Source organism: Eucyclogobius newberryi, unplaced genomic scaffold, assembly GCF_026437365.1.
Source record: "Eucyclogobius newberryi isolate DKJ021-1_F unplaced genomic scaffold, fEucNew1.0.hap1 SCAF_5, whole genome shotgun sequence".
NCBI classification, from domain to species: domain Eukaryota; kingdom Metazoa; phylum Chordata; class Actinopteri; order Gobiiformes; family Gobiidae; genus Eucyclogobius; species Eucyclogobius newberryi.
In genome coordinates, this window is record NW_027316167.1 from 3032044 (window position 1) to 3056123 (window position 24080).

The 24080-nt window shown below is 48.0% G+C and overlaps 2 protein-coding genes across 2 annotated transcripts in view; one reads left to right on the forward strand and one right to left on the reverse strand.

The window, feature by feature from the left end:
• LOC140381488 (retinal cone rhodopsin-sensitive cGMP 3',5'-cyclic phosphodiesterase subunit gamma-like) overlaps positions 1–24080 on the reverse strand; it is a 455783-nt gene that overhangs the window by 362945 nt on the left and 68758 nt on the right. The window lies entirely within an intron of this gene.
• The window catches only part of LOC140381538 (uncharacterized), a 61633-nt gene that overhangs the window by 30318 nt on the left and 7235 nt on the right, over positions 1–24080 (forward strand). Inside the window, exons 15-24 of the mRNA XM_072465603.1 lie at positions 2441–2574; positions 4919–4966; positions 6445–6554; positions 7385–7553; positions 7743–7847; positions 8400–19838; positions 20387–20457; positions 21073–21574; positions 22168–22304; positions 22385–22477. Of these exons, the coding sequence (XP_072321704.1) occupies positions 2441–2574; positions 4919–4966; positions 6445–6554; positions 7385–7553; positions 7743–7847; positions 8400–19838; positions 20387–20457; positions 21073–21574; positions 22168–22304; positions 22385–22477 (12808 nt within the window). The remainder of the gene's footprint in view (positions 1–2440; positions 2575–4918; positions 4967–6444; positions 6555–7384; positions 7554–7742; positions 7848–8399; positions 19839–20386; positions 20458–21072; positions 21575–22167; positions 22305–22384; positions 22478–24080) is intronic.

Genomic DNA, 24080 nt, shown 5'->3' on the forward strand with positions numbered 1-24080 from the left:
AGACCCACTGAGCTACTGCGCCGCCATTGTACTGTAAACTAGACCCACTGAGCTACTGCTGCCGCCATTGTACTGTAAACTAGACCCACTGAGCTACTGCTGCCGCCATTGTACTGTAAACTAGACCCACTGAGCTACTGCTGCCGCCATTGTACTGTAAACTAGACCCACTGAGCTACTGCTGCCGCCATTGTACTGTAAACTAGACCCACTGAGCTACTGCTGCCGCCATTGTACTGTAAACTAGACCCACTGAGCTACTGCTGCCGCCATTGTACTGTAAACTAGACCCACTGAGCTACTGCTGCCAAAGTACACACCAGAATTACCGTATTTTCCGGACTATAAAGTCTCATCTTTTTTTTTTTATAGTTTTGGCCGCAACTTATACTTACATTTATACTTGTATACTTATATACTCATACTCTGGAGCGACTTGTATGTGATATTGTCATTTTCACACTTGCAGCCGTATTTCATACTCGAGTGCAACTTATGTTTTTTTTTCTTTCTATTATGAATTTTTTGGCTTGTGCAACTTATACTATGGAAAATACGGTGCTCCAGAAATATTGTTCCTGTTGTAATCAATTAAAATAAAGTACTTTGTGGATATTGTAACGGCGACGAGCTTCTTTGAGGGCAAATGTGACTTTCAACTTCTACACAAACGAATGGATTCAATGAAATACTATAACAACCGTGGTCTTTAGCTGCAGATTGGACACTTTTATTATATATTTTGATCTTATTTTTGCTGGTGGGGATCTTAAACTGACCTGAACACAAACGGCTGCAGCGTCCCGCCCTAGCGTCACATCTTCTCTCATGAACGTGGTGTTGTGTTGGATCTGGTGCATGCTGGTGTCAGCTGGTTCTGTTTGAAGGGTTTGCATCGTCATGCCATGTCTGTGCTGTGGGTGGCGCTGTGTGGTAAGTCCCGCTTTTCCATTGTGTTTGGTGCACGCGCTTCTGTACATCATCTATCATGTCTCACAGTCCACACTTTGAAATGTTTATGGATGTTTAGTGCTTTATATTTGACCTGTATCTGACCTTTATCTATTTTTAGTTGTTTTGGAGCTCGGCGTTTGCCCAGATATGATTGAATATTAAATTAAACGTTTGTTATTTCAGTAGTTTTTACCTTTATCTGTTAAATGTGCCGTAAATGCAGTAGAATCCAGTGTTAAACATGTGTAAAGCAGCTCCTATGTCACTCAGAGGTCACAGCGCCCCCTGGAGGACGCTCACTAATTATTTGTGAGACGCTGAGGTTAATGCCAGTCTGGACCGGTGAACTCCAGCCATAATGCTGCCCCGTAGCACAAGTAGTTGAGGTCAGATGGTTCCTCAGACTCTGACCCCGCCCTTCTGTCTGACCTCGGGTGGAGTTAAACAGTAGATGGTTCCTCGGACTCTGACCCCGCCCTCTGTCTGACCTCGGGTGGAGTTAAACAGTAGATGGTTCCTCGGACTCTGACCCCGCCCTCTCTGACCTCAGGTGGAGTTAAACAGTAGATGGTTCCTCGGACTCTGACCCCGCCCTCTGTCTGACCTCGGGTGGAGTTAAACAGTAGATGGTTCCTCGGACTCTGACCCCGCCCTCTGTCTGACCTCGGGTGGAGTTAAACAGTAGATGGTTCCTCGGACTCTGACCCCGCCCTCTGTCTGACCTCGGGTGGAGTTAAACAGTAGATGGTTCCTCGGACTCTGACCCCGCCCTCTGTCTGACCTCGGGTGGAGTTAAACAGTAGATGGTTCCTCGGACTCTGACCCCGCCCTCTCTGACCTCAGGTGGAGTTAAACAGTAGATGGTTCCTCGGACTCTGACCCCGCCCTCTGTCTGACCTCGGGTGGAGTTAAACAGTAGATGGTTCCTCGGACTCTGACCCCGCCCTCTGTCTGACCTCGGGTGGAGTTAAACAGTAGATGGTTCCTCGGACTCTGACCCCGCCCTCTCTGACCTCAGGTGGAGTTAAACAGTAGATGGTTCCTCGGACTCTGACCCCGCCCTCTCTGACCTCAGGTGGAGTTAAACAGTAGATGGTTCCTCGGACTCTGACCCCGCCCTCTGTCTGACCTCGGGTGGAGTTAAACAGTAGATGGTTCCTCGGACTCTGACCCCGCCCTCTGTCTGACCTCGGGTGGAGTTAAACAGTAGATGGTTCCTCGGACTCTGACCCCGCCCTCTCTGACCTCAGGTGGAGTTAAACAGTAGATGGTTCCTCGGACTCTGACCCCGCCCTCTGTCTGACCTCAGGTGGAGTTAAACAGTAGATGGTTCCTCAGACTCTGACCCCGCCCTCTGTCTGACCTCAGGTGGAGTTAAACAGTAGATGGTCCCTCGGACTCTGACCCCGCCCTCTGTCTGACCTCAGGTGGAGTTAAACAGTAGATGGTTCCTCAGACTCTGACCCCGCCCTCTGTCTGACCTCAGGTGGACTGCGCTCGGTGGTGGAGGAGCTGGAGCTTGAGAGGAACCAGCTCCAGGAGCAGATCCTGAGTCTGGAGGAGCGCTGCCAGGACCTGGAGGACCGGCTCCAGCTGCAGGCCCGGATCGAGACCCTGCAGGTGCTCACAACAACAACAACAATATGACACACGTGTTCTAGAGTTTGATAAGATCACAATCTCAGATGTAGGCGGGGCCTGTGTAACTCAGTTGCATATTAAGGCCCCGCCCAAAAGAAGCAAAACTCAGGCAAATCCTCAAAAACACAGCTCTGTGACCCCGCCCTCTGCTCGTTGACCATGGCCACCGCTCAGTGAGCCTGCCCCCTGTTCCTTTATCCCGCCCACTGCTCTGTGACCCCGCCCACTGCTCTGTGACCCCGCCCACTGCTCTGTGACCCCGCCCACTGCTCTGTGACCCCACCCACTGCTCTGTGACCCCACCCACCGCTCTGTGACCCCGCCCACTGCTCTGCTTTAGCTCTGACTTCCCCAGACCAAAAACTCAAACTCCAAACTGACACTTTGAAACGCAAAAGAACCTCACATTTTCTAAACCTGAAGTGTGTTTATGCTTAACGCGTCCGCGAGGTCTGCGAGGGTGTGGTCACACGCCCCCTCGTTCAACCATCCGGCGTCGGGGAAAAAAAATGTAACTATGTGGATGGTTCTGCATGGAAACAGGATTTCATAGCAGCTAGCTCTGATTTCTACTGCCGACACAGCATGAAACCCACGCAAACACTACCACCCTCCGCCCGGAAAGGCCACGCCCTCACAGGTAAACAGAGCAGCTGCATGCGGCCACGCCCTCACAGGTAAACAGAGCAGCTGCATGTGGCCACGCCCTCACAGGTAAACAGAGCAGCTGCATGTGGCCACGCCCTCACAGGTAAACAGAGCAGCTGCATGTGGCCACGCCCTCACAGGTAAACAGAGCAGCTGCATGCGGCCACGCCCTCACAGGTAAACAGAGCAGCTACATGCGGCCACGCCCTCACAGGTAAACAGAGCAGCTGCATGCGGCCACGCCCTCACAGGTAAACAGAGCAGCTGCATGCGGCCACGCCCTCACAGGTAAACAGAGCAGCTGCATGCGGCCACGCCCTCACAGGTAAACAGAGCAGCTGCATGCGGCCACGCCCTCACAGGTAAACAGAGCAGCTGCATGCGGCCACGCCCTCACAGGTAAACAGAGCAGCTGCATGCGGCCTCAACCTCACAGGTAAACAGAGCAGCTGCATGTGGCCACGCCCTCACAGGTAAACAGAGCAGCTGCATGCGGCCACGCCCTCCCAGGTAAACAGAGCAGCTGCATGCGGCCACGCCCTCACAGGTAAACAGAGCAGCTGCATGCGGCCACGCCCTCACAGGTAAACAGAGCAGCTGCATGCGGCCACACCCTCACAGGTAAACAGAGCAGCTGCATGTGGCCACGCCCTCACGGTAAACAGAGCAGCTGCATGCGGCCACGCCCTCACAGGTAAACAGAGCAGCTGCATGCGGCCACGCCCTCACGGTAAACAGAGCAGCTGCATGTGGCCACGCCCTCACAGGTAAACAGAGCAGCTGCATGCGGCCACGCCCTCACAGGTAAACAGAGCAGCTGCATGTGGCCACGCCCTCACAGGTAAACAGAGCAGCTGCATGTGGCCACGCCCTCACAGGTAAACAGAGCAGCTGCATGTGGCCACGCCCTCACAGGTAAACAGAGCAGCTGCATGTGGCCACGCCCTCACGGTAAACAGAGCAGCTGCATGCGGCCACGCCCTCACAGGTAAACAGAGCAGCTGCATGCGGCCACGCCCTCACAGGTAAACAGAGCAGCTGCATGCGGCCTCAACCTCACAGGTAAACAGAGCAGCTGCATGTGGCCACGCCCTCACAGGTAAACAGAGCAGCTGCATGCGGCCACGCCCTCCCAGGTAAACAGAGCAGCTGCATGCGGCCACGCCCTCACAGGTAAACAGAGCAGCTGCATGCGGCCACGCCCTCACAGGTAAACAGAGCAGCTGCATGCGGCCACACCCTCACAGGTAAACAGAGCAGCTGCATGTGGCCACGCCCTCACGGTAAACAGAGCAGCTGCATGCGGCCACGCCCTCACAGGTAAACAGAGCAGCTGCATGCGGCCACGCCCTCACGGTAAACAGAGCAGCTGCATGTGGCCACGCCCTCACAGGTAAACAGAGCAGCTGCATGCGGCCACGCCCTCACAGGTAAACAGAGCAGCTGCATGTGGCCACGCCCTCACAGGTAAACAGAGCAGCTGCATGTGGCCACGCCCTCACAGGTAAACAGAGCAGCTGCATGTGGCCACGCCCTCACAGGTAAACAGAGCAGCTGCATGTGGCCACGCCCTCACGGTAAACAGAGCAGCTGCATGCGGCCACGCCCTCACAGGTAAACAGAGCAGCCGCATGTGTTTGTTTTGGACGGGGTGTAACAGAGCCTTCTAACACAGGTCACGTTTGGTGTAGAGGAGGACGAGCGACCATTTTGGGTGCTTCAGGTTTGTGTGTGTGTATGTGTGCGTGTCATGCGTGTGTGCGTGTCATGTGTGTGCGTGTCATGTGTGTGCGTGTCATGTGTGTGCGTGTCATGTGTGTGCGTGTCATGTGTGTGTGTGTGTGCGTGTGCGTGTCATGTGTGTGCGTGTCATGTGTGTGCGTGTCATGTGTGTGCGTGTCATGTGTGTGCGTGTCATGTGCGTGTCATGTGCGTGCGTGTCATGTGCGTGCGTGTCATGTGCGTGCGTGTCATGTGCGTGCGTGTCATGTGCGTGCGTGTCATGTGCGTGCGTGTCATGTGCGTGCGTGTCATGTGCGTGCGTGTCATGTGTGTGCGTGTCATGTGCGTGCGTGCGTGCGTGTGTGTGTGTGTGTGTGTGCACTCCGAGGTGACTAACAGTGTGGTGTGCAACTGACTCAACTAAACCATAACATTTTTATGGCAAATCCTTTGTTTAATCAAGTTTATTATTTAGAATCTTTTTTTTTTAACATCTTTTCTGTTTTAAATTTCAGCTTCTGAATTTTGCAGTGTATATTTTTTCATGGTTTAAAAATTCCAAATAAAAAAATCACCTTTTTACATCAAGTTTCAAAGTCTTAAATTCAACAGTTTAAATTCCGAGTGAGAGAATCTCTGCCTCTGAAATCTCTGAATTTAGAATTTAGTTGAATTTGAGGACGTGAATCCAGATGCACTGAATGTGTCAAAGGTGAATTTTTCTTTTTGGAAAGTTTAAACTGAGAAAAACACAAAACTGCAAACTTTAGTGGCTGAAATTTAGAACAGAAATAATTGGCCAGAATTTTAATATTCTAAATCTGATGAAACAAATAATTTTCCGTAGGTTTTTAGTTATTTATTATTTATTTATGATGTTTTAGAAGATGTTCACAGGGTTCAACTGTAGCACCAGGGCATCTGATGCTAAACGTGTTCAGTAATACACCAGATTGAAGGGTTTTGAATGAAGTTAACCTTAACTCATTTGACCAGTGTAAACTTTATATGTTTTTATGTGTTTGAGCATTTTGGACATAATTATAATTAAAACAAGGAATTATAATGGTAAGAATGAACAAAATACTACAGTAAAGACAAATGAGTACTCTGAGTGTGAGGCGACTGGATCCGCTGCGAGAAACGACACGGAACAAGAATCATGTGGAAGGAGCCGCTTTATGATCTCGACTCAGCATGAGCCAAAACCTCATGAACACTTTATTAAGCATCATTCAGGCTGAATCATTCTGGATAAAGTATATGTTCACAATGAAGTCTTTGGTCATGTTTTATTTGGAGTAAGTGTAGTTATTATAGGTTGAGTGTAGTACACATGAGCGGCCACCTGAGGGCATCAGACACAGCTGTTGTATTTCAAATGGTGAAACTTGGTGTAATATTTATGTTTGTTTGTTTGTTTGTTTGTGTGGTTCTGGGGCTTTCTAAACGTCATGTCGTCTTGTGTGTCATGGACAGAATGAAACTGAGCGCCTGCAGGGTCAGCTGGTCAGTTTGAGGAGCCAACAGAGCAGAGACGCAGAGAAACATCAGCTCCTCGTGTCCAGCCTCAACCAGCAGCTCAGAGGGTAAGAAAAGAAGAACATAACTCTTTAAAGGTCTAAACGTTTCTGGTGGAGGTGGAGGGTTACCAACTGGAAATGAGCCAGGCACCAGGGGGCGCTCATCTGTGTGGAACAGGCCCAGAATCTACTGTGAGTGTCTGACCGTCTAGACCTAATGTTTAGTTTGAGCCGAGTCTTGACTGTTCAATTTGGAGCAAAAAGCTTTAATCGGAATGTTTAAAAATCTCACATGTGTCTGAGGCTTTTACTGTCACATAATGAGTACAGCGCCCCCTGGAGGAGGCTCACATGCAGCACAGCACAGCGCCCCCTGGAGGACGCTCACATGCAGCACAGCACCCCCTGGAGGACGCTCACATACAGTACAGCGCCCCCTGGAGGACGCTCACATGCAGCACAGCACAGCACCCCCTGGAGGACGCTCACATGCAGCACAGCACAGCGCCCCCTGGAGGAGGCTCACATGCAGCACAGCACAGCGCCCCCTGGAGGATGCTCACATAGAGCGCTCCCTGGAGGACGCTCACATGCAGCACAGCGCCCCCTGGAGGATGCTCACATACAGCGCTCCCTGGAGGAGGCTCACATGCAGCACAGCGCCCCCTGGAGGACGCTCACATGTGTCTGAGGCTTTCACTGTGACACAAACATCTCCAGTGAATCACATTATGTTCCACTGAATGTCTTGCTTCTTTCAGGAATAAAGAAATGTGACTCTAAAGTGACAGTTATGTTTAAAGAAATGTCAACCTGTTTAACACTGAAGCAAAAGATTGGTCGGACAGAAGTATTTCTGTCGTCTTATTCTTCTGTCGTTTGGTCCGTGTTCTCAGGCTGAGTGACACGCAGGAGAGTCTGGAGACGTCGCTCTTGGAGAAGGAGAACTCTTTGGCTCAAACGTCAGAGAAACTGGAGGTCATAAACGGCCTGAAGGAGGCGCTGAGGGAGAAGGAGGAGCTGAGCCGAGAGACGAGTGACCGCCTCCTGCACGCGGAGCAAACTGTAAGAGTGAGGGGACTTTGCACAGGGAGCGAGGGGACTGTGCACAGGGAGCGAGGGGACTGTACGCACGGAGCGAGGGGACTGTGCACAGGGAGCGAGGGGACTGTGCACAGGGAGCGAGGGGACTGTGCACCTCTTATCCTTAATAACACTCTCTTCTTAAACAGACGTGTGTTGTGTTTCTCACAGTTGGAGGAGGTGTCACAGAAATGCAGCGTCTCTGAGAAACGCTGCTCGCTGCTGAAAAGTGAAGTGGGAGACTTGACACAGAAGCTCAGCGCCCTCAAAGAGAAGGTGCTGTGCCACTTCTACTGGATCTGGACTTTCACATGTTTTTAGAGCGTTAAGACCGCCACAGTTTCTCTTTCATGAACAGAAAAGTCATGATTTATGTTTGTTTCACTCAAGACGAATGAACACGGCCTTCACTCTGAATGAGCCGAACGGCCTCTTGTGATTATGCAGCAGGGTTTGTTTTGTGTCTTTTATGGCTTTTATTAGACTATTTACTGCACTTTTTACCCATGAATGCTTCAAAGTTGCAAATGTTTTGGACTCGTACAAACGGCTTTTAAGAATTAGTTTTTACTTTGACTTGTTTTTGGGCCAGAAAGACCAAAATGTGTCAAAGTATAAACCTTTTTTGTCTTAAAAATGATCTTTAGTCCTTTTTTTAGTCCAAGTTTAGCCCTGATTTAGAACAGATTTAGTACCTGCTTTAGTCAATGGATCACTGCTTTTGACCTGCAGTATTTAGTCGATTACTTGGTTAATCAAAGTTTGAATTGGTTTAAAATGCTCAAATGTGATGCACAATTTTATTCTTTCCATGTTTTTTTTTTCCAGGCTCAAAAACAGGAGTCGACGGTGGAAACTTTACAAACCGAACTGGATCAGACCAACGAAGAGCTGGACAAAATCAACTCCTCTCATTTGGAAGAGCGCGCGCAGCTCATCCACGACCTCCAGGGCTGCGAGCGCGAGATCGACGACCTCAGAGACGCGCTGCGCGAGCGGGAGGCGGAAATCGCCACGCTGACCAGCAACGCCACGGAGTACGCCGACCAAATCGCCCAACTGACGCGGGAAATCAAACTCAAAGCGGAGAATTTGGTCCAAGTGGAGGGCGCGTTGCAGAAAGCCGAGCGGGACGTGGCGGTGCTGCGCGACTCGCAGAGCTCGGACCAGCAGGTTCTGAACGCCAAAGTGTCCGAAATGCTTGAGAAAATGAATGATTTGGAGGCAGAATTGACCAAAACCAAAGACGAGAGCGACGCAAAAGGAGTCGAGGTCGAACAGTTGTTTAAACAAGCGGATGAAGACAAGACATTGATACGAGAACTAAGAGTAGATCTGCAAAAGCAAACGAACGGTCACAGCAGCCATGTTTCGGAGTGTGAAATGCAAATCAGTTCACTTAAAGAGCGATTGACGTCCACAAATGAGAAGCTAAAAGAAGCAGAAGAGGAGATTTTCAAGTTGAATTCCAGTCAGGGAACGCAGCAAGAGAAAGAGCAAATGTGGGAGAACGAGCTGAAAAACTATAAAGAGGAAAAGAATCAACTTTTGGCAGAAGTGGACAAGTTTAACTCTGAAATTAAGACCCTCACTGAGGAAAAAAATCAAATTATAACCACATTGGAGAGAAGGATTGAAGAGGAAAGTACAAAATATACCTTGGAATTGAAAGAACGTGATTCTGAAAACCAGAGGATAAAGAATGAACTGCAAAGTAAGTCGGAAAATATGTCCAAATTGAAAAATGTGCTGAAGAATTTGAAAATGGAAAAGGGGCAAATGCAAGAAAAGATGACGAGTTTAAATAAAGAAATTCAGGGTCTCAAAGAAGAACAATCTAAACTTGAGAATGAAGTTACTCTGCATCTTGGCACAATCTCAGAGCTTAACAACGAGAAAGATCATTTGAACGTAAAAATAACCCAACTAGATGCGACATGTTCGGAAAACACAGCAGCCATTGAAACGTTACGAAAGGAAAAGAAAGAGCTTAAAATTCAAGCCGGCCATTTGAACCGAGTTATAGAGCAGAGCACGCATTCCAATTCTGAAGTCTTATTCGCCAAAACTAACGAATGTACGCACCTCAGCAAGGTTCTACGAGAGAAGGACGAGGAGATGACGAGACTGCAAGAAAAAGCGGACAATTTGAGTTCTAAAGTTACATTTCTAGAGCAAGAAGTATCTGAAAAAGAGAGTGTCATTTCTGAACTTAGAACCAGCTTTGATCGACTGCAACATCGACTGAAGCAACTTGAAGAAACTTTGTCCAAAATGGAGGAACAAGAAGTACATTTCAAATCCGAACTGTCTCAAAAAGACGTCATCCTGGACGACCAGCGAGCGAAACATTTGAAATTTGAGAACGAAAAGACAAATCTGCAAAATGGCATCGAAGCTCTCAAGTTAGAAAAGTCAAACTTAAGCAAACAACTTGAGGAAAAAGATGAGAAATTGCAACACTTGACCAAAGACTTTGAGAATGAGAAAGACGATCTGGACAAAGCCAACGGTACAGTCCAGTCTCTGAAGTGCCAGGTCGGCTCAATAGAGGCGGAGTCTAGAAAACTGGAATCGGAGCTCGAATCCAGACGAGCAGAGTTGGAAACGCTGCAAAAAGATATGCAATCGACAATGGAGGAAAACCGTAACCTTTCCAACAACATGGAATCCATAAATGTGGAGCTGGCCCAGGCCCTAGAGCTCAACATAAAGCTCCGTGAGGAAGTTAGCGGCCTCTCGGAACGCAACAAAACACGTGAAGAGGATTTAGAACAGAGTTTACAAGAGATGAATGAGCTTAAGAAGGAGAGGAGTTCATTACGAGAGCAGATTTTGAACGATCAAAGCGTCATTGAAGGATTGGTGAAGGAGAAAGAAGACGTCACGCAGACGATCACAAAGCTAAACAGAGCTCTGAGCGAACATGAAATCTTGAATTCTGAGAAAACAAACGAATGTCTGAATCTGCTGAGGGAAAAAGAAGAATTTGTACAGAATCTGCAAAAGGAAATTGGCAAATCAAAGCTAGAAATCGACGGGTTGAATGAGGCTTTGTCAGAATCCAAGAACCAGCATTTGCAGCTCGAAGACACAGTTTCAATGCTTCAGGAACAAGGCGCGGCGCTAAAGTCTGCCCTCGTGGAGAAAGATGCTCTGCTCACCCAGGAAACGGACCAAAATAAGCAACAAAACCAAACTCTTTCTATGATGCGAAAAGACTTTGAATCGCTGCGGGAAGATATCGAGCAAAAAGAACGTCATTTGGCTGAAATGACCAAAGAACTTCAAAAACACAAAGAAGAGTTGAACAAACGGAATGAGTCTGTTTTGGCACTAAGCGGTCAGCTCGGTGCTATGAACGAGAACGCAGCGGAGTTGGAATCGCAACTAAACAGCTTAAAAGCCGCTTTGGCAAATCTAAGTTCAGAGAAGGCTCAGTTGGTTCAAGATGCAGAGGAAACAAAAGCTAAACTGGTTGATTTTGAAGACGGCGTCCACGTTTTGAAGGAGCAAAATTCTAGCTTAAAGAGCGAGCTGCTAAAAAGTGTAAATGAGTTGGAAAGAATGAAGGCAGAAATAGGCAGTTATCAAGCCTCAGTGAAAGAAAGTGAATCTAAAACGTCCTCGTTGTTAGATGAGCTCAAAATGGAACGAGAAAGGCTGAGTTTGACGGAGCAGAGCAGTGAGGACCTGAAGAAACAACATCAAGATTTGGTCCAAAAGCTAAACGCTAAAGTTCACGACCTGGAGCTTGAACTGCAACAGAGAAACGGTGAGAACGAGAAATTGTTGGCGCAAGTGTCTGAGCTGCAAAAGTCCATTGGAGAATTTCAAACACGAGTTGAACATTTTCAATCCGAATCGCAGTTGCTGAAGGCGGCGTTGGACGACAGGGAAAGATCGAGTCTTGAATGGGAAAATGCTTCGTCCGCAGCAGTCGAAACGCTTAGTTCAAATCTACGAGACAAGAGTGTTCAATGTGAGAGTTTAAAGGAACGGATTTCCGGTTTGGAAGAGGCAACGGCAAAGCTTGAGAGCAGTTTCAACGCGCAAATCTCTGAAACGCGACAGCTGCAAAAGGCGTTGGAGAAGAAGGAAAGTGTTATTGCCGAACAAACCAAAAATATCCAAGACTCGCAGAGGAGGGAAGACGAGGCGATGCTTTTTAAATCGCAGTTCACGGAAAGCGCAGAGTTGGTGTCCAAGCTGCAAAATGAAAGCGACCGTTTGAGAAGGGAAATGGAAGAAACGCAAGGCGCCTTTAAAAACCTGCAAGAAAAGTATGCCATGCGCTTGGAGGAGTTACAGGACGTCAAAAATCTACTGTCACAAAAAGAAGACGCAGTTTTGAGTTTGAGGAAGTTATTGGAAGATGGAACGAGTGAACAGCAAAATGCTCAGAGCACGATAGAAAAGCTTAGCAGTGAGTTATCGGAGGTCCGTCGGCAGCTACAATACGCACAAGAAGCCAGCGCTACATTGGTGAAAGAGAAAGATGACGCGCTGGCATCACGGCAGGAGAACGTCGCTAAGCTAACGGTGGAAATGGACAGGCTCAAGTCGCAGCACGTTCAAGTCGTGACCCAAATGGACGCGCTGACGAGCAACATCGAGCAGCGGGAGATGGCGTTGCACGCTATCAACAACCAGTACGCGGCGCAAGCAAAGCACGCGGCGCAATTGGTGGCGCAGATTCAGATGGCGGAGGAGCAGAACGCCAAGCTACAGGAAAAAGCCAAAGAAATTCAAGCGGTTCGCAAGGAGAACGCGAAGTTGCAAGAGCGGGTTAGAAAGCTCGTCCAGGAGAAGGAGGGTTTGTCGCTAGAACGGAAACAAGTCGAGGAAAGCAAAGCGCAAACGGAGCGAGAGTCCAGCAGCGCAGCGGAGAGGCTGACCACCGCCAACGAGAGTCTGCAAGCCAAGGTCAGTGCACAGAACGGAGACATTGTGAGTCTGAAAGAAAATATTGTCAAGTTGGAACAAATTCTGCGCGATTCTGAGGAAGAGTGGCTTCTAGTGTTAGACAAAGAGAAGCAAGATAAGAATTTAATCGCAGAGCAGTTAAAATGTGTCGAGAATGAGATGAAATGTAAAGATGATAAAATGACTGCGCTGAAAGAGGATTTGGATAGTTTGGAAGAGAAGTTGTCGGAGGCGGTGCAAGCGGTGAAACGAGGTTCAGAGCAGCTTTTAGCCAAAGAACAAGAGTCTAAAAACCAGCTAGAAAACCTTTTAGCTTTGATACAAGAGAAAGAGGGCGTTAACGATTATTTGCAGCAGACTTTTGAGGTCGTTGAAAGCGAGTTGCGGCGATTAACGGGCCAAGCTGACAGACTTGAAGATCCGAAAGAAAAAAGTGCATATTTACTTGGTTTGGTTAAAGATTTGGAGCAAAATTACAAGTGTGAAAAAGATGGCTTAAAGAGTAGCTTAGACGATGCGATTGCTAAGCTGAAACAAACGGAGAGCAATGTTGAAAAGGGTAATGTCGAAAAGTGTCGTCAGCTTTCCGTACTGCAAGAATCGCTAAACCAGGTGCAGACTCGACTCGACGCCGAAGCTGGGAAAGTCTGCGACGCTGCTGAGAGATACGCGTCGTTGTATGGCGATGTTCAAGCCAAAGAAGAATATATAAGTTGCATGAATGTCCAGATCGTTCAACAGAAGGAGCTACTTGCCGGGCTGAGTCAGCAATTGAGAGAGAAAGACTCGTCCATCGCACAGGTTATTGAGGCTGCTGCGAATGAAAGGGTTAAACTTACCGGAGAAATGGCCGATTTGAAGGAGCATCTAGAACAATATCAAAACGAACTTAAAACTTGTACGGAAAAGTCTCAAAGGGAAGTAGATTCTGCAAATTTGGAGGCGGGTAAAAAGACTGAAGAGCTGAAAGCGGATTTGGCGAAGACCACTAAAGAAAAAGATGCTTTTAAGAAGAAACTGCAAGCTGCGTTGGTCGTGAGAAAAGAGCTCTCAAAAAAGATTGAAATGCACGAAGGTGAAATTGTTAGTTATAAAAGTCGACTGTCACTCTTGGATGAGAGGTTGCTGGAAATGGAAAAACAACTTGAAGATGGACAGAAAATATATCATGAAAATACTGAGCATAAAGACAAAGAGATTGAAGAATGCAAAGCTAAAATAAATGGACTTGAATCGCTGATAAATGATAAAGAACTGTGTCTGTCTGAGAAGGACTCCTCTATTCAGCAACTACAAGCCAATCTCTTAGAAAAGGAAAACTTCTTTGAGCAAGAGAGAAGCGGGTTAATTTGTCAACATAACGTGGAAATTGGCAAACTTGAGACAGAAATTCTAAGCTTAAAGACTGCGATAGAAGATAAGGAATCAAGCCTGGTTGAGGCGACGCAAAAGGTGGACGAGAGAGTTTCCGACATTGAGCAACTTCAAGCATACCTGACTGAACTACAGCGAGAGAAAAGCGACTTGATGCTAAAGTTGGAAGAAATTCAAATCGAGATCGGGGCTGGGAAAGAGTCCGCGTCCGCCGCCTCGTCCTCTGCAGCTGCGTTTGAGAGCGAAATCGCCCGTTTGAAGAAAGAGAAAGCCACGTTACAAAAGAAGGCGCAGGCGGCTATGTTGGCTCGCAAAGAAACAATGAAGAAATCCCAGGAAAGTGAAAAGAAACTCACGCAAGATTTGGCAGAGCTAAAGGACGAATACAACAAAATGATTCAGCGATGCGAAGAGCAAAAGGCGTTGAACGACAATTTGCAAGAAAAGGTTGGAGAAATGGAAAAAATGTCGATCAAGTACAAGGCTGAAATTGAAGGATTAAATCGACAGTTTGAGGAGAGCGAAAGAAATGTAAAAGAATTGAAATTGCATCTTACGGAGAAGGAAAGCCAATGCCAGAATGTGTTAAACGAACTCGAAACAGTTCAGAGAAAAATGGATGATGTGCTTTTGTCACATTCAACTGAAGTTGGAACGCTGGCGCACCAAGTGCAGGAGAGAAATGGAAGTTTACTTGAATTGAAATCACTGCTTGAAGAGAAAGAACGCCACTGCCAAACTCTGTCAAATGAGCGAAGTGAGCTTACAGCGCTCAAAGAACAAATGGCTCTGTCTCTTTCAAATGAACTGGAATCACTGCGGCAACGAGTCGAGGAGAAGGAGAGGAATCTGAACAGTTCCAGAACGGCTCTTGATGAAAAAGACAGTCAGTGCAGTTCTTTACGAAGGGAATTAGAACAAGTCAATGCTCGTATGGATGATATGTCGTCATCGCACGCAAATGAACTACGATCGTTACAGCAGCAAGTCGAGGAGAGAGAAAGGAGTCTACAAGAGTTCAAACTGGTGCTTGACGCTAAAGAAAACCAATGTCAAACTTTGTTGATTGCCCAAAGTGAATTAGAAACGGGAAATGTGTCTCTTGAAATGGTCAGAAAGGATGGAGATCTTGCCGTCTCGAAGGAGCAGATTGAAGAAATAGAATCAAGACTTAAGCTTTCTGAAAATGAGCTGAAGAAGGCTCTGAAACGCTCGGAAAATACGAACATTCTCGAAGAAAAGTGTGACCAGCTAAAAGTTGAGCTCGAGACGGCGCTCGGACAATTCTCCCAAAAATCATCGGAAGTTTTAACGCTGAAAAACAAGTTGGACGCAATGGAACAACAGCTGAGAACAGACAAAGAACACTTCTGTAAGGAACTGGAAGTGGCACGTCACGATTGTGATCAGCTGCGAAGGAACTTTGAGATGGAAAACCAGGAAAAAGAAAATGGATTGGAATTAATTGTGAAATACGGCAAAGAGGTTGCACGGCTCAAGATGCAGTTGACAGATGCTGAAAATCAAATGGGAGGAATGGAAAAAACAGCGGTAGAAAAAGCAAACTTCGAATTGATATCAAGTGAAAAAGATGTCATCACCTCAAAACTTGAAGAAACAAATCGAAATTGCGCAGAACTTTCAAGGGATTTGGAATCTGAGAGAAAAGCAAAAGAAGATGCCTTGGGATTAGTTGACCAATTCAAACAAGATATTACACTGCTCGAAATGCAGTTGAACGAGTCCCGAAAGCAAAATGTGGAACTTCCAAACATTGCTGGTTTAGAAGACGAGCTGAAGGACAAAGAGGCTACCATTTTGGAAATCCAAACTCTACTTTCAGAAAAACAAGGACTAATAAATGCGCTTGAAATGCAGCTGCAGCATCAAGTTAAAATGCATGATGTTGCAATTGACAAAATGAAAACCGAGACTGCTGGAGTGCAGAAATCTAGTGAAGATGCCACTAAAATGAAGGAGATGGAGGGCAAAATAGGTCAGCTGACTAAAAGGCTTCAAGCCGCTTTGGTGTCGAGGAAAGAACTTCTGAAAGACAATGCTAAATTTAAAGAAGATTTGGAAATACTGTCAAGAAAACATGACGCCAAAGTGGTGGATTTTCAAGCCGTCGAGTCGTCACATTTGGACCTGAAACGGCAATATTCCGATTTGAAAAGTTCGCAGGAGGTTTTAAGCAGGGATCGAGATGGTTTGACATCAGAGTTGGAAGCGGTTCTTGTGGATAATCGTAACCTCTCCGCCGCTTGTGAGAGTCTCAAACAGACGATCGAGAATATCACACAGCAAAAGCGGGCGTTCTCGTGCCAGCTGGAGTCGCTCAAAGATTCCGAGACCGAGGAGCTGACCAAATGGAAAACGAAGCATTCCGAGTTAAAGCAAGAATACGAATCTCTGCTACAGGCGTACGAAAATGTGAGCAGCGAAATGGACAAGATGAGGCAGCTTTTGGAATGGGCAAAACGCGAACGGCAAGAAGCAATCTGGAGAAATCATAAACTGGAAACCGATTTGGAAAACGTGGAAAAGCAGATTAGAGATTTAGAAGGAGAAAATGAGAAGTTAATCGAGGGGATGCAAGGAATTTCTGAAGATAAAATCAGAAAAATTAAAGAATTGGAAAAGGAGAACAAAATAATTGGTCAATTGGAAGGTGAAAAGACAACTTTTTTGGAGTTGATTGAAGATTTTCAGAATAAAGTTGCAGCGCTGGAGACCGAAAAACGAAACTTGGTTGAAAAGCTAAATGAAAGTGATCATACTTTGGAAGAGAAACGGCAAGAGGCCAAATCATATGTGGAAAAAATGCAGGCAAAATTGGACGAGGCGCTAAATTTGAACAATTCTCTCACAGTGCAAATTGAAACGCAGAAAACAGAGCTCGGCGCCCAAATGGAAATCCGTCAAATTCTGCAAAAACAGAAGCAAAATTTGTCTGAAAGAATTGACAAAATCCAAAATGAGCATGAAGCTGAAATGGCAAACAAGGAGGAAGCCATTAAAGAACTGAATGAAGCCATGGCACAAAATGCAAGAGAGACAATTAGTTTGAATGAGAAGGTCCGGATTCTCGAGGACGACAAGTCTTTGCTGCAAGAAGAACTCGAGAACGCGCAAGAAACGTCTGACAAGGTTAAAAATGAAAACGAATACTTGGAGACCGTCATCCTTCAAAACTCTGAAAAGATTGACGAGCTCACAGAATCCATAGGCACGATGCAGAGTCAGAGCGTACAGTTGTCTTCACAGCTGACGTCGATCAAAGACATGAGCGACAAAATAAGACAGGAGAAAGAGCAGGAGCAGATCAGACTGGTGAAGGAATTTGAGGAGAAACTTAAAACGATGCAGCGAGGCAACGAAGGCTCTAAAAACTTTAAGAGAGAACTCCAGGAACTGCTTAAAGAGAAGCATCAGGAGATCAATCTATTGCAACAGAACTGCATCAAGTATCAAGAAGTCATACTAAACTTGGAAAGTTCGCTCAAAACATCCCAATTGGAGTGCGAGCGATCTAATAAAGAGCTCAAGCGACACCAAGAACGAATATCTATGTTAGAAGAAAGAAAACATCTACTTGAACATGAGTTGGAAACGAGCAGAAGTCTTTTAAATGACGCAAAGGAAAAGATTGTGAGATTCGAGGCAGAACGCGATCAGCTGAGGACTCAATTGGCGCAAAGCAAAAAAAGAGAACAAGAGAAATTGGCGAAAAATATCGAAGAGGTTGATCTGTTCGTGGAGAAAAACGTGTTGCAGCGGCAGATCGAAGACCTCAGAGCGTTCAACAACGCCGAGAGCCAAAAGGCGATGGAGCTGCAACGGAAGGTGGACGCGCAAGAGCTGCAGCTGAGCGCGTCAAAGCGAGACGCGGAGACAAAGGAGGCCAAACTGAGCGCGCTGACTTTGCCGCAAGGAGGCGATTCGGCTCAATTATGGAACGACTTGTACCAAAAAGCGCTGAGCGAAAAGGACAACCAGCTGCTCGAACAGGGATTCGTCATCAAGCGATTCCTGGAAGAGGCGAGGTCGAAGGACAAAGAGTTGAGCGAGCTGCGAGTGGCAAAGTCAAAACTCGAGCGGACGATAAACGAATACTCAATGGCGGCCGCTGCGCACCAAAGACGGCTGTTTGTAATGAGTGCAAGCAACGCGGAGCTAAACGAGACGCTAGAAATGCTAACGGGGCAGGCAAACGAGCTAACGGTACAAGTGGAAAGACTGGAGCGGGATCGAAACGTACTGAACAAACGTGTTGCGGACAAGGAAGATGCGATCTCTCAAATACAGATGAAGTTGGAGCAAATGGAACAATTGTATAGCGACTCTGAAGCCCAGTTAAGTTCGGTAAAAGCTCAAAATGACAAACTCCAAGTGGAATTTGATAAGCAAGAAGGCATATCTCAGCAACTGAAAGTAATTCTCCACAGCAAAAATTCTGAAATCTCATCGTTACTGTCTTGCAAAGATGGGCAAATGTCCGGTTATCTCGAGCAACTCCAAGCTAATTATCAGTCGCAAATGTCCGTGTACGAGGATAGGCTAACCTCAGCGCGCTACCAAAGGGAAAAGGCCGCCAAAGCAATAAGAACTCTAGAGGCAAAGGCCAAAAGTTTGCAGATTCAAGTCGGCAAAGCTGCTCAGGAGAAGAATTTCATGGCGGGCAAGATGGAGTCGTTCAAAAATTCACTCGTGTCTTTGCAAAATGAAAGGGAAAAGTTGATGTCGGAATATAAGGTTCTCGAAGCCAAAACTCAGATGGGGCTAACGGCTAAAACTAGTGATGGAGAAGGAGGAGCTGCAAAAGGTTTGAAACATGAAATCAGAAAACTTTTGCACCAAATGGATGATTTAAATTCCGAAAACGCAATGCTGAGGGCGCAGCTTGTCCGCTACAGAGACGATTTAAACCAGGTCCTCTCCTTGAAAGACAACCAGCTGAAAGGTTTGCTCAAAAAACAGCAGGAAACCATAAAACAGCTTGAAAATGACAAGATGGCGTCTGAAAAGCAAATCCGAGAAGCTAAATCGGATTTGGAAAGGAAAGAAGAGACGAATGAAACTTTGAAAACAGACATTTCAAATCTAAAAAGTCAACTTCTGATATTGGAACATGACCGTAAAGAGATGACGACGACCAACGAAGGAAAAGTGATTGTTGATTTGCAGAACGCAGTTGTGGCCAAAGCGGCAGAGTGCAATCATCTTCAACAAAAACTTGAACGAGAGATTCATGTAAAAGAGGATTTGAGAGTGAAATTGCAAAAACTTGAAACCGAGACTGATCAGAAGCTCGTCGAAGCTGAAGATAAGTACAACAATGAACTGGACACTTTTGAACGTGAGGTGAATTTGATGCGAAATGAGAGGGAAACGGCCGACCAAAGAGTCGCCTATCTCGCAAAAGACTTACTCGAAACGGAACAGCAACTCTCAGAAGCGAAAACTCAAAGCAAAGATGTGAAAACACAAAATGAATCCTTGTGCAGAGCTATGGTCGCCCTGCAAAACGACCGAGACCAGCTGATCGAAGACTTCAAGACCTTGAGAAACCGCTACGACGAGGAACGGCGAGAGGCCCGAGCCGATCTGAAGACGATGGAACGCAAATTTACCGATGCCACTTCAGACCTGGCGGCTGTCGCGAAACACCGGGACGTCCTCGCGCACAAACTCAAAGCGCTCCAAAGTAAAGACGTCCAGAACGAGATGAACAGGCTGGCGGACGAGCTCGGGAAGGCGCTGTCCGAAAAGGAAGGCGAGGCTGCGCGTTTCAAAATGGAGAACGAGTCGTGCGGTCGCCAGCTCTCCGCTTTTTCCAAGGCGATGGCCAGCCTCCAAAACGACCGGGACCGGTTGATGGATGAGCTCGCCGGGGCCAAAAGGCGGGGCGTGGTGGAGCCCCCCGTTGACAAACGCGGCGCCTTACAGCTCGAAAACGAGGAGCTGGTAAGTGTTGCGTTCCGGACGTTCAGTTTGGTGGGCTTTGCTTGTCGCCTGGGCAACCATACCATTTACTCAGACTCCCATCACTGCATTTGGATCAGCTTTTTTGGCCAAACAGAGATGTAACGATATTGAAATTCGCACGGCTCACAGGTTTTATTACCAGGCATTTCTTTATGGAGTTTGCATGTTCTCCCTGTGCCTGGGTGTGTTTTCTGGGTGCTTTGGTTTCTCCCATCGACCTAGAACACGCACGGTCAATTCTCCGCTATTGTCCTGATCAAACCATTACATTTCCGCGCTTGCCCAGGCGCCGCTGCACGTGAACGTCGTTTGTGGTGTTTTCGCTCGCTGCTTTCGCCCAGCTTCATCCGAGTCTCGTGCATTTCTCTGGTTGTTTTCGTGGCTCGGTTCATTTTCATTTACTGCACTTTCATCGCTTTCATCCTCGATCTGGCACGTTGTCGTGTGTGGACTGACGCGTGGCTGCAGCGCTGCGTTTGAACCTGACGTGTAGGGAAATGACACTTAACGGCCTTCGGTGTTTGCAGGACGCGACGCGTAAAACGACGGACACGGAGCTCGGAGTCCTCGCCGCTCGGGAGGAGACGACTCCCCTGAGGTACGTGAACTCGCGTCGCTGTCTCGTTTTCTTTAGTTTCACTGGATTTGTTTTGATCATTTCGACCCGATTTCAGCAGAAAATTGATCTGACTCAATTCATGTCAAATTAGTGCTTTTGAATTATAATGTGAACGAAAATCACTGCAATCTACTTTAAACTAACTGTAACTAACCATTATTGTAGTACTGATTATTTCTATTGAACGTTGAGACTTTTCAAATACATTAACCGCCACATAAAGGTTTAAATATGATGAGAGAGAATATTTACATTTAAGGTATCTTTATATTATACTTTATTCTGTTTTTTTGATGTTTTTGATTCAGTAATCCTTTTTTTTTATACAAAGTATGTGTTTTAGAGTCTGAGTCCAGAGAACGATTACTAGAATTAGGTGATTCATCCTTGATATTTGAAATGTGTTGGATTTGAATGAAAAACTTCAAAAAAAAGTCACTTTATCTCAACAATAACTTAACATTTTTACTAATCTTGTCTTCGCACCTCTTACATTTTATATATTTTTTCCACACTATAATATTCACTTGTATTTTTACTGCTTTGACTTTTTCTTTTCTTTGACTGTGAATTCCATGATTTGTTTTCTTACAGGTCAGAGAAAATACAGCCTGACATGGCACAGACTTCTCAGCTGGAGCAGACTCAGACTTCTCAGCTGGAGCAGACTCAGACTTCTCAGACTTCTCAGCTGGAGCAGACTCAGACTTCTCAGACTTCTCAGCTGGAGCAGACTCAGACTTCTCAGCTGGAGCAGACTCAGACTTCTCAGACTTCTCAGCTGGAGCAGACTCAGACTTCTCAGACTTCTCAGCTGGAGCAGACTCAGACTTCTCAGACTTCTCAGCTGGAGCAGACTCAGACTTCTCAGACTTCTCAGCTGGAGCAGACTCAGACTTCTCAGACTTCTCAGCTGGAGCAGACTCAGACTTCTCAGACTTCTCAGCTGGAGCAGATGGTGGACGCTCTGGAGAGGGAGAGGTCTCGTCTGCATCAGGACTTGCAGCAGTGTCTGTTTGAGATCCACCGCAGAGACACGTACATCCAGCAGGTGGCGCACAAGGCAAGCGCGCGCTCAAAAACACACTTTTACTCGGTCTTATTTCAACATCCAAGAGACGACAGTCAGAAACCTGCTAAAACGGGCCTGTAATTGTCTTGGTTTGGGTTTAAGTATTGCACAAAACTGGACTGTAAAGCTTAACCACACGTGCAAAAACATCACCTCTATACCGTTGTTTAGAAGCTTACACTGCAGGTTTAGTGTCCATTTTACATTTTTACAAGAGATTTTATTAGTGAGACGCCTTTATTTGTAGAGCACCTTTTTCACAAAGTCACGGTAATTCAAAGGATGCAATAAAATCACAATACAACTCTTTTTAGTGGAGATTTGAATATTGGGCCTTTCCTTCTGGATGGATCCCTCTTCTCTCTCTGAGGTGCAGTTTCATAAAAGCTGTTGTTTTTAGAGGAGACGTCTCTTATGTGTTTTATTCATTCACATTTCTGCCATCGTTGCATGTGACGGACAATAAAGTTATTCTATTTGATTATATTATCGCGCTGCAGACAGGATCAGGTCTTCAAAACTGACTGTTTTAAACCAGAACATCATTTCATTTATGATCCCGTCACTTCTGATCAACATAAGTGACGGGATCATAAATGAATCCCGTTGTGTCACAGCTGCAGCAGGTGGAGCAGGAAAAGGCTCAGCTCAGCGCCGACCGGCCTCGCCTGCAGGGGGCGCCATACACTGAGGTGGCCCCCGGAGCGCCGCAGGAGAGGAGCAGCGAGATGGAGGGCGCTCCGCTCGCAGAGAGGTGACCACAGAGGCTTTTGTGATTGTTCTGTGTGAGGTGAGTGGAGTCTGATCTGCTGCTCGTCATGTTCTTGTTTCCAGGCTGCAGGAGCTGGAGCTGAGTCTGTCTGAGGAGAGAGCGAGGAGAGAAGCAGCAGAAGAAGCTCTGAGCGCCGCCGAGGACTCGGCCAAACTGTACGGGACGTCAACCCACACCTTTTACATGCATTAAACTCTAACCTACCCCTGACCCTAACCCTGACCCTAACCCTGACCCTAACCTACCCCTAACCCTGACCCTAACCCTGACCCTAACCTACCCCTAACCTAACCCTGACCCTAACCTACCCCTAACCTACCCCTGACCCTAACCTACCCCTGACCCTAACCTACCCCTAACCTAACCCTGACCCTAACCTACCCCTAACCTACCCCTAACCCTAACCTACCCCTAACCTACCCCTGACCCTAACCTACCCCTGACCCTAACCTACCCCTAACCTAACCCTGACCCTAACCTACCCCTAACCTACCCCTGACCCTAACCTACCCCTGACCCTAACCTACCCCTAACCTAACCCTGACCCTAACCTACCCCTAACCCTGACCCTAACCCTGACCCTAACCTACCCCTAACCTAACCCTGACCCTAACCTACCCCTAACCTACCCCTGACCCTAACCTACCCCTGACCCTAACCTACCCCTAACCTAACCCTGACCCTAACCTACCCCTAACCTACCCCTAACCCTGACCCTAACCCTGACCCTAACCTACCCCTAACCTACCCCTGACCCTAACCTACCCCTAACCCTGACCCTAACCTACCCCTGACCCTAACCTACCCCTGACCCTAACCCTGACCCTAACCTAACCCTGACCCTAACTTACTCCTAACCCTGACCCTAACCTACCCCTGACCCTAACCTACCCCTGACCCTAACCTACCCCTGACCCTAACCTAACCCTGACCTTAACCTAACCCTGACCCTAACCCTGACCCTAACCCTGACCCTGACCCTGACCCTAACCTACCCCTGTGGCCTCCTGCCTGAGGGGAGTGGCCTCCTGCCTGAGGGGAGTGGCCTCCTGCCTGAGGGGAGCGGCCTCCTGCCTGAGGGGCGTGGCCTCCTGCCTGAGGGGAGTGGCCTCCTGCCTGAGGGGAGTGGCCTCCTGCCTGAGGGGAGCGGCCTCCTGCCTGAGGGGAGCGGCCTCCCTCGCCTCCTGCCTGAGGGGCGGGGCCTCCTGCCTGAGGGGCGGGGCCTCCTGCCTGAGGGGAGCGGCCTCCTGCCTGAGGGGCGTGGCCTCCTGCCTGAGGGGAGCGGCCTCCTGCCTGAGGGGAGCGGCCTCCTGCCTGAGGGGAGTGGCCTCCTGCCTGAGGGGAGCGGCCTCCTGCCAGAGGGGAGCGGCCTCCTGCCTGAGGGGAGCGGCCTCCTGCCAGAGGGGAGCGGCCTCCTGCCAGAGGGGAGTGGCCTCCTGCCTGAGGGGCGTGGCCTCCTGCCTGAGGGGAGCGGCCTCCTGCCTGAGGGGAGTGGCCTCCTGCCTGAGGGGAGCGGCCTCCTGCCTGAGGGGAGCGGCCTCCCTCGCCTCCTGCCTGAGGGGCGGGGCCTCCTGCCTGAGGGGAGCGGCCTCCCTCGCCTCCTGCCTGAGGGGAGCGGCCTCCTGCCTGAGCGGCCTCCTGCCTGAGGGGAGCGGCCTCCCTCGCCTCCTGCCTGAGGGGAGCGGCCTCCTGCCTGAGGGGAGCGGCCTCCCTCGCCTCCTGCCTGAGGGGAGCGGCCTCCTGCCTGAGCGGCCTCCT